Genomic DNA, 10,437 nt, shown 5'->3' on the forward strand with positions numbered 1-10,437 from the left:
TAAACGAAATTAGTAAGGGGTATATATTGTAATTATTTAGTGGGTATGAATGTAAAGAAATATATGTTTGTAATTATTTTACTTTTACGGGGTATTTACTTATTTTTCCCTAAAAAACCATGAAGCAAACGGGGCGACCCGGATGGATTTGGGGAAAAGAAAAGAAGCTTCCGATTGAAAACCCATAAAAAGTCAAAAACACATCCTTTGAATAATATTTATTTAACGGAGAAGAAGATGTAGTAATAATAAGAATAAAAAAACACAAAGGAGAAATTCCGATAAGATTACCGAATCCAAATTCTGAAAATCTATAAATTGTCATTCTTACAATATTTCTATTGTTTTTCCAGAATATTGGGAATCGCCAATTCTGCTGTATATTACCCAATTTGTTTCATCCTACCTACACTGGTAAGAATTGCTTTTCTTTAATTTCTGGTTTTTAATTTGTTTCGATGTTTGAAAATCAGTTTCTTATGAAGGTGATGGAATCCAAATTATGGATATGGAAATTAGGGTAAATTTGATGTATAAATAAGCTTAATTGACTTTTTAGTTGATGAAATTTGGTTATTTGCTTGGTGTTTGAGAATCTGAGTATTGATGAATTTATGGATTGGGATTTCTTTTATTTTTTGAACCCCTAAGTATTGAAGGATGGGTGATTGATAGTGCTTGATATTTTAGGCATAGATTGAAGTAAATTATTTGAAAGTTACTTATTGTAATCAGTTCAGCTCATGAATTTTGTTTGATTTGTGTAATTTGGGGGCTTGAGAGTTAAGCATTTGTTTTATACTGTAGGATTGGTATGAATATTTGGTTTTGATTTTGGAGTGCAGCTATGCAGAGTCAGTTGGTGTGCAGTGGGTGTAGGACAATTCTTCTTTATCCCAGAGGAGCTACTAATGTCTGTTGTGCAGTGTGCAATGCCCTCACCCCTGTCCCGCCTCCTGGTATCTGTCCTTTCTGCTCTATTATCGATGATTTGTGATAGAAGTACACAACACAAGTTTATTTGACACTTGGGCTGAGTCTGTGCCTTTTCTTTTGATACTATTCAATTTCTGTTTCATTTGGTGGTGATAGTTGGTGCTAGCCAAATGCCAATGATGAAAACGGGGAAAAGAAGAACAAAGAGTGATATCTCAAAACTATAAGTTCATCTTTGGAATTTGATTAACTTCTCTATAGAAACATGGGTAGAAAATATCATACGAGCTGACATGCATAATTGCTCGTGGATGAAGTTGGTGGTGGAATCCCCTTGTGTCTTTCCCCCTCTCTCACCCAGGGAAAAAGAAAACAGTGTTTTTGGAGTTCAAGCTAATGCCTTATTGAGAGCTAACTTGTTTCTTAAAATACTAGCCAGAAAACAAGAAATCTAATATGCTAAGAGATTTGTTAGTAAGGAAGATGTTCAAACATAAAGAGAAATGCATAAACTAGAGACTGGGGCGAACCCCTTAGTTAAACACTTATTTCCCAAGAGGAATAGGGTAATGTTGCTGAAAATTCCTCTTTTCTCTTCTTTGAGTTCTACATCAAGAAAGTGGGAGAAGAAGAATGTGAACTTAGGGAGGAAAACTTCAATGGATTTACAATCTGCACCACTTATCTTCTCTTTCCTTCTAGCAAAGACCCATCTCAGGGTTTTTATGTAAATATCACTCCCCAATAAGGAGGAGTATGGCACACATCTGTTAACTTGCACTAAGAAGACCACACAGACTTTTCTACCTATTTCAATGCATACAGTTACATAACTATAACACGAACATTTGGAAAATGTATGACTAAAACTTATGGCTTAATAACCTCTTCACAGCGGAAACCAAAGATAGGATACATAGCCAAAACATAACATAAAACTGAATCATCATCATGAACACGAGGAAGCAATATAATGAATCCCTTTTTATGCATCTGTACCTCTCATAGGAAGTATCATGGAACCTTTATGAATATACATGAGCATTTGACATGAGACATGTCACTGCTCAACAAAAGAATAAGGATCTAAACTAGCTCCCACAGATGATAGAGATAGGTTCATCAAAATAGAAAAACTAAAGAGATGACACCTAGCTCGTACCGTCAGCTGTCACAGTGTTTGCAACATACTACAAAAACAACAATGCCCGTGGGAGCTAGGTAAATTGTACCATCTAGATATTTTTTACTCTTCCTGATAAGGTTGAATGATACTTTAAAACACGGTAATGCATTAATAGCAAAATAACTTAAAGCATTTCATAAAGATCCATTTATGGAAAGCAATAAACATTTGAAAATTGTACTAATAAAATTCTAATATAACTAAACATAATATTTCTTTAACTGGGCAGTCATAGCATATATGCCATGTGGACATCATGACGGACGACTGACACCCGGTCTCAAGGCTGTCTCACCATAATGTCGTATTGGTTCAACGATAAGTGCAAGCACAAAAAATACCTCCTTTTAGAATAATGTGAGCAGCCACCCTTAAAATGGCATGAATAGCATGAGTAGTTTCTAGATAAATGTTTCCACCTCAGGGAATGAATACCCTCTCAGTTTCTAATGTAACTTAAATATGTAACTTAAACATGTAACCATTTTAAGGTCCTGTAATCATTCAAATTTTGGCATGTTTAGCTCATGAGTCATTTAAGACTAGTTGTAATATAAAACTTCAATTTAGATATTTGAACTTGAAAATAAATCACATATTTGAAATCAAGTAAAGCATGCAAGCACGAGTCTTTAACATAAACATGTTCATCATGTTCATAAGGAAATCACAAATCATGTAGAAACTTGTTATAAATGCTATTTTCCGTAAGTCATTTCTAGCCAGCATAAGGTATAAAATGTACATAATATATAAGCTAGCATAAGTCACTCAAAGCATGGTTACTATGCCTCGCTTGCGCCTATAAACTCATACTAACCGGTCAAACATTTTTCATGAATTTGGAAGTCATGCATTTTTAATAAAATGCCTTAAAGGGAGGTACATCTTAAATTACCTTGTTTATGCTCTTCAATAAAACCCAAAAGATGTCCAAGCATCCACCACAATTTAATCTACAAAGACCGGTTCAAATTTCAACTAATATCCAGCCAGCGGAATAAATAAAAACACCCATGTAGGGTTCATATATTCCTTCTTCTATTATTCTGTTAGTTCATATTTAAATGATCACCAGGATCAGAATGCCAATCGACGAGATGAGCCTACGAAAGATTTCAAGTTCAGACTATGATGACTGGCATCCTCACTTACGCAACGAAATTGAGTTGATGGAGTAGCCAGTGCCCTTGAGTTATTCTCTTCGGTATCGCCTTCTCTCATCGTTAAAGGCGCCGCAAGGCACTCGACTAGAAGGAGTGGATCCATATGATAGTTCCTAATCATTGGGGTTAATGGGATACTCAATTCATTCCCTAGCCCTGATTTACTATTTATTTATTTTCTCCCCTGGATATTATCTTTTCAAGAATACCTGTTTCCAGAGTTCACTTAATCCACAATTCAAATGGTGTTTCCAACTTCTAAATATCTTCATTATATGATATATTTATCATAGTGGAAGGAAAAAAGCAAGAAATTACCTCTTGAAGAAACCCTAGAAATTTTCAAGTTCTTGATGAACCTTGAGTTTTTGGTGAATTTTAATCCATATGAGTGTTACATGTAATAAATAGACGAGATCTATCATAAATGAATTAATGCCGTACCTCGATGTAGCATTAATGGTGAAGCCCTTCCTCTTCAAAAATCTGTCAAAGCTTCAATAAATGAGTTCCCATAATGAATTCTCAATCTTTTCCCTCACCGAAGTCCCGCCGGGCAAGACCCTTTTCTTTGGCGAAGGCCAGTTTCTAGTCACTTCCTCTCCTTGCAAGAATCCAATTTTTAGCTAAGTTTAGCTTCTTGCTAAATCTCACCATTAGCTTCTTGTTACTGGTTGTCAATGTTTTGGCTCCTGAATTTTCTTTCACAAAATTTCTCCTCACCTGACATGGGAAAGGTGAGGCCCTCCTTGGATTCTTTCTCTCCTCGCTAAGCAAGTTAACAGGTAGACCTTTCCTTGACACCAGAAATCCTCCTCGCCTGGTGAGCTATGTTGCTTAGACTGTTAAACATGTTGACAATATTGTTGGGTGCATGTCGGATCCTCAAAAGTAGTGCATTTTTGGAGCATCCGACACAGGTTTGGCAAGATTTTGTGAGAGTCCGAGCAACATAGCTGGTGAGCTTGTGGCTTGGACAGTCTCTACTTCTCCCTTCGCTATAGTTTCCCGTTTCCATTTCATTCATGATACCACTTCTCAATTTATCCAAAAAAAATTCTAGCCTTGCTACGTATGAGATATATAATTCCAGCATCACTCTGTAGCTTTGTTAACACTTCAAATATATTTTAAACACAACATTAGGGTTGTAATTAACCTGGATTATATGTTAGAAACACACATGACTTTACAATGAAGAAGGGACAACATTTTTTGCCAATTAAAGCTTATTGACTTAATTGAATAGAATATAGACAGTTAGGTCTTAGTGTTTAGAGAGAATTTAAACAATATTTTTTTAATCACTGAGAACTCCTGGTCCAATATCGGTCCACAGATCAAGTGCTTTGGAGTATGACCCAGCCCTCTATCCTGCTTTGACTTAAATAATACCCTCTTTTGTCAGCGAGGCAAAGGCAACTTGTCTGTTCTTGCGCTGCAGTAATTCTGTTATGAGAATGAAATGACCCTATCAAAAGCAGCTTTGAGTGGCTGAAGATTGGTTGAAATGCAGGCCCAAAGCTTTTAGCCTGTTCCATTGGAACATGTTTCAAAGCTTTAACCATTTCCTATCAAGTGGTCTCTTCCTTTTCATTTGCTTGATCGATGACCCAAATTATAGAGACGAGAACCATTAAAAACTGTGGAATTTACAGAGGAAAAAACTTATCCATTAGAAGATCAGAAAACTAATTACAATCTGAAGTAGACAAAAAAATGATGTAGGAAATTGACGTCATACCATCCACACACTATCAATTTTCAAATCATAATCAAGCCATAAAATTAACAAGATACCAGCATCCACCATTTAATAGTACAAGCAAACACCATGAAGTCCACAACACATTACGATGTATTACCTTATCTTGCCTTTGTAGTTACCATCCATTAAATAGAAACTACAAATGACGTAGGTGGGGTTGAAAGGCGGCAGTTTTATTAGCTTCTAACTGTGGACAAGTTGAATCTCATCGGTGCACATCTGTCAAATGATAAACATTGATAATTATTAAACCTAGGGTTTGATTTGGTTTTGGTTGGCTAGGAGAATTTAACCATGGGTTTGGTCTGGTAAAGGTCAGTTTCAATTGTTTGGTGATTCTTTTAGGAACTTAGTTAATGAGAAGAACAATTGGGATCTATAAGATTTGAGGGAAAATTGAAATAATTTGTTTTCCCCTTATTATAACTTTCCTCTGTTGGTCCAGCAAATGCATTTTCCATTATGTTCTTTCCATTAATTTTATGAGGGAACATATTTTCTCTTGGCTCAATTTGGATAATGGGAAAGTAGTTAAAGAATTTCTTTCTTGAAAGAAATGACGTGAAGTGAAGCAAGAAAGGAAAATAATTTTATTGCACGTTTTTTAAAACCAAGGTTGAGAAGAATGTGGTTGTTTAACTTTTTTTTATTAGATCTCTTTTTTCAACACTTGCTATTGACAAGTACTTCCCTATAATAAAGTTTTGAGTGAGAGCTTTTCCTTTTTCAAATTTTACGGCAGTGGCATCTGTTCTAGTTTGAGTGCACCTCAACTTTATCTATCAGGCACCATGTTATAAGCCTATAACCCACAAGGACATCTTCCAGATGATCTTGCTTACTAAGGTTGGAGATAGACGTACATCAATTGTTGTAGCTAGAATTTGGACCATGATTTTCCAGGTTGTTTGTTGCTCATATATCTCAAACACTCAAGCCATCCCTGTGGACTGGAATAGGAGAAAATTCTCCCTAACCAATGAACTTTCCTTCTCTTTTTTCCATCAATCAAGCAAAATTCCTTACACTACATTATTGGATGGGTAACAGCCATTGTCTTTGGAGCACTATCTTCACTTCTGAAAAATTATTGCATCCCTTCCCAACGAATCCTGAAAGGAGAAAAAAACTGATTTGATTATCACCGTGAGGAACTTTTATCATCTAATTGCCAACAGTCCCAGATGACACATCCTACTGCTGTTCGCTGCACTATGTATGCCTTCAGCTTATCCATTCTTCTGATGTTGCTTAAATTCTGCCCTCTATGCAGGAATGGAGATGGCTCAACTGATATGTGGAGGCTGTCGCACCTTATTGATGCATCCACGTGGGGCAACTAGCGTGAGATGCGCCTGCTGTCATACAGTGAACCTTGTGCCAGGTACAAATATTGGGACTTCTTCTCTTTAGAAATTATGAAATCACAGTCTAATTAACAGTTCTTTTTGATGAGGTTAGTAATTTTGTGCATTTAGTATCCAGAGCATACTTGCGAAGTACAGCAAAAAGGTATTATCTTCCCTTTCATAAGGAAAAAAAAAGAAAAAGATAAAGACTGCATGCAATGAAGTCTTCCGTTTCTGAATTGGAGTGGAAATCCCTTTGAAACATCTGTGTCCTGTCTCCATTATGTCAGTTGGATATAATAGGGATGGTATTCCATATATTCTTACTTTCCTTTCCTGTCTTCAGTTTTTCCAACGTTTGTTTTTTCTTTTACAACATCTATTTTCATATCTTCAATGTCGTTTGGTTTAAGGGATTAGGAAAAATATCTCAGCATAAAATTCACATAAAAATAGTACGGTGTTTGGTTGGAGAGATTAAGAAAATAATCCCAACATAACTAATGCAACGTTTGGTTGGCCCTATAAGAATATCTAATTCACACACAACTAATGCTACGTTTAGTTGACAGTATTAAATAATATCTGCATTAAGTTGTGCAGGAATCTTTGCTTATTTTACACATGATAGAATATAGAAAAAGAATATGTTTTACACAGGATAGAATATGTATTAGCAATACGAGGGTAAAATTACTTAAAGACAAACATGCGCTAAAAATAAGTTCTCCCTTCATAAATTCCATGTATTATTGTTCAACATATAAGAATTACTACATTATTATTCACTGCTTAACAATCCCTTCATTATTGTTCACCCCATAACAGTCACTTTGTCATTATTGACCGAATAAACAATGGATTGATTATAATCTCCATATAATTAGTATGTGAATAAAATGAGTTATTTTTTCTGGTACAAAAACCAAACAATTGTAAGTATATTAGTTTATTGACAACTAGTTAAGTGGGTATACTACATGATCTAAAATATATTTCATATGTTAAATAGTCAGTTTATTGGAAACTAGTTAATTGGGTGCACTACATAAAATAAACTTGTATTTGATGCTGATAAAGATAAAAACATACAATGGGAGCAAATTAAATACACTTCTCAGTATCCTCGGATATACTTCCGTACACCTCATGTGTGGGGTTATTTTACTTGACGTCCACAGTCCATCTTCTCCCCAATTAACTGTTACTAGAGGTTTATATGTTGTACTTGTCTCTACCAAATCTTTATAAGCGTTTTCCAACAAGTAGACTTTGTCGAAGTTTCTACCACTTAACTCCTTTCATTCACCAGTTCCCCCTCCTTGTTTTATTGCTTTTATTTGTGGATATTTGCATATTTTCTCTTTACAACAACAATAATTATACTTCAGTCCTAAACACGTTGAGGTCGGCTATATGAATTGTTACAACATATGAACTCATCACAAGACAATATTATCCAAAAATAAAATAGTAACAAAAATAAATTAAAAAGTAATAGTCCATTATATTTTCTAGTGACGTATGAATATCTGAAAGGCTAAACAATCCTTGGAAAAACATTGGACGTAAAATAAAAGTGCTAACATGACTAAAACATATATTCAACTAATAGGTATCGCCTATAAATCTTTTCTTTAATTGTGCCCTATCTTTCACTTAGTTTGCAGGAATCCCAATTCCCAAGAGATTGTAGATCCTTTGAGAATTGAGACAACTTATTTCCCAGTGATTTTAGGTCTACCTCGTCCCATTTAACGCCTTCACTTACTATTGTTTTGTGCATCTGGTGGTCGACATAAAACATGATCAAACCATTTCAAGAGACCTTTTATTTTGTCCTTGATGTATCCTACTAGAAAATTTTTCGTTAATTTGGTCGTTTAAGATCTTGTCCATTCTTGTTTGAAAAAACCTCCATCTTAGCATCCACATTTTTGTGACACTCATTTTGTGGATGTGTTGGACTTCAGCTGCCCAACGTCACTTCCATATAACATTGTTGGTCTACATATTTTCTTTTTACATAAGATAGTTAAAAATAATAGGAAATGAAGATCTATAAGATTTACATGTCTTCCCGAAAACAATTATAAGATATCAAATCTATTAGTATAAAAAACTACTGAAAAAACAAAACAAGTTTAATGTACATAATATTGGACAAGTAATCTAGACAACATACTGCTATATGCTTAGGAAATGTGTATTACTATAAATATGTTCTGTCTTCTGTATTTTTAAATATGTGTTCGTATGTGTGTAATCAATGAATAGATGTTCCAATGTTACACTGTATATGAAGAATTGTTATAAAGATGTAAATAGTGCTTTTTATTGAATTCATAGGTGACTAGCACTTAAAGTTTGCAATTCTTATCATTTACTACAATAACAGGATTTAGCGAGCTAAATTAGTTGCGTCATTTCTGCTCGAGGTTTCGTGTCTGTATCTTCATTTTCTTAATTTGTCTTTGTTTTGGTTTTATGCACTTCTGGAGCAAATATAATTTTCTCTTGATCTTCAGGTCCTAATCAATTTGCTCATGTCAACTGTGGAAACTGTCGTACTATGCTGATGTATCCATGCGGAGCTCCATCAGTTAAATGTGCCATATGCCACTATATCACACACGTTAATGTGAGAATCAGTCCTTTTTTTATTTCGTTGGTGAATGTTTTTTGATGGTTTAATGTTTCTGTATGTACGTTTTAGTGGGCCTGAGCGAGAAAAGAGAGAGAATAAGAAAGAGGACAGAGAGAAACAGAGAGGTGAGATAGAAAGAGGGGCAGAGGGAAACAGAAGGAAGAAATGAGGAAGTAGAAAGAGAATAAGATACAATTTATATCCTAATCAAACTTTCACGAGTTTTTGAAGTGTCTCCGAAATAAGGGATAAGGCACAAGTACCCCCTTAGACTATGACCGTAATCCCAGCGACACACCTTAACTAAACTAAGGTCCTGGACTCTTTTTTTTTTTTGTAATTTTGTACACCATTGGGCTTACGTGGCACACTCCGTGACTCCACGCAATTGAGGCGCGTGAGAGTTATTTGGATGCCACGTAAGCCAAAAAGGTGTACAAAATTACAAAACAAATGGGTTCGGGGGGGGGGGTACTTGTACCTTTTCCCCCGAAATAATAATAGTCATTTATATATGAAAAGCTGGGAGCAAGTCAAAACTCTTTAGACAATTTAAATTTTATCTCTAAAACTCTAACCAAAAGAGAAGAATAAAATTAAATTAGACACGTGATAATATTAAGGGATAAAATAGAGATCTATAGCTATAGTTAAGAGAGCTCATAATTGCTTGAAGGTTTTGAGTTGAATTCTTGCTTGATGCAGACTTTTTGCACCCAAGGGTGTGGCCTAGTAGTCTATGAAGTGGTTTAGAACTCTGATGTCTCGGGTTCAATACTCAGTGGAGACAAAATAAAACACTAGGTGATTCTTCCCGTCTATTGGACAGAGTTACATGGTACATGTTGTTGGTGAGAGGTGATAGGTATCCGTGGAATTAGTCGAGGTGCATGAAAGTTGGTCAGGACACCACGGTCATAAAAAAACTACATGTTAGAAAGGGGAGACAGGCGAGCGAGATTGTGAAGAGGTAGGGGAGAGGTGAGAAAGAGGTTGAATACATGTTGTATTAGGTCGTATCACGAACACAATTGATACACTTGATTTGTATCAATGAATATAATTGTATAAAAAATTATTGTATTTAGCTACATGTCATAAGGAGGAGAGAGGGCGAGCGAGATTGGGGGAAGGAGGTGAGCAAGATATGGAAGAGGGGGGTGGGGGATGAATACATGTTGTATTCATTGTATCAAGATCACGAATACAATTGATTTGTATCATCGAATATAATTGTATCAAGTGTATTATTTGTATTAACGAATACAATTGGTAGAATACAAATTATCGTAATACCATATTACCATTGACAGAGGATACAGACATGTTTGCCATATTATGTGGAACATTGTTTGGGCAGGGGGGGGGGGGGGGGGATGGGGGGG

The 10,437-nt window shown here is 35.4% G+C and overlaps 1 protein-coding gene across 3 annotated transcripts in view; it reads left to right on the plus strand.

Moving 5' to 3' along the window:
• Positions 1-200: 200 nt before the first annotated feature.
• The window catches only part of LOC102606168 (protein LSD1-like), a 12,654-nt gene continuing 2,417 nt past the window's right edge, over positions 201-10,437 (plus strand). For 2 of the 3 annotated variants that reach the window (XM_015303532.1, XM_006363583.2), the window contains exons 1-4: positions 201-414; positions 846-959; positions 6,330-6,440; positions 8,934-9,046. In XM_015303532.1, coding sequence (XP_015159018.1) covers positions 848-959; positions 6,330-6,440; positions 8,934-9,046 — 336 coding nt within the window. In that variant the 5' untranslated portion in view covers positions 201-414; positions 846-847. Of the gene's footprint in view, positions 415-807; positions 960-6,329; positions 6,441-8,933; positions 9,047-10,437 lie in introns of all 3 variants that reach the window. The other variant, XM_015303531.1, reaches the window with a different exon arrangement.

This window comes from Solanum tuberosum, unplaced genomic scaffold (genome assembly GCF_000226075.1).
Source record: "Solanum tuberosum cultivar DM 1-3 516 R44 unplaced genomic scaffold, SolTub_3.0 scf00454, whole genome shotgun sequence".
Taxonomy (NCBI): Eukaryota; Viridiplantae; Streptophyta; class Magnoliopsida; order Solanales; family Solanaceae; genus Solanum; species Solanum tuberosum.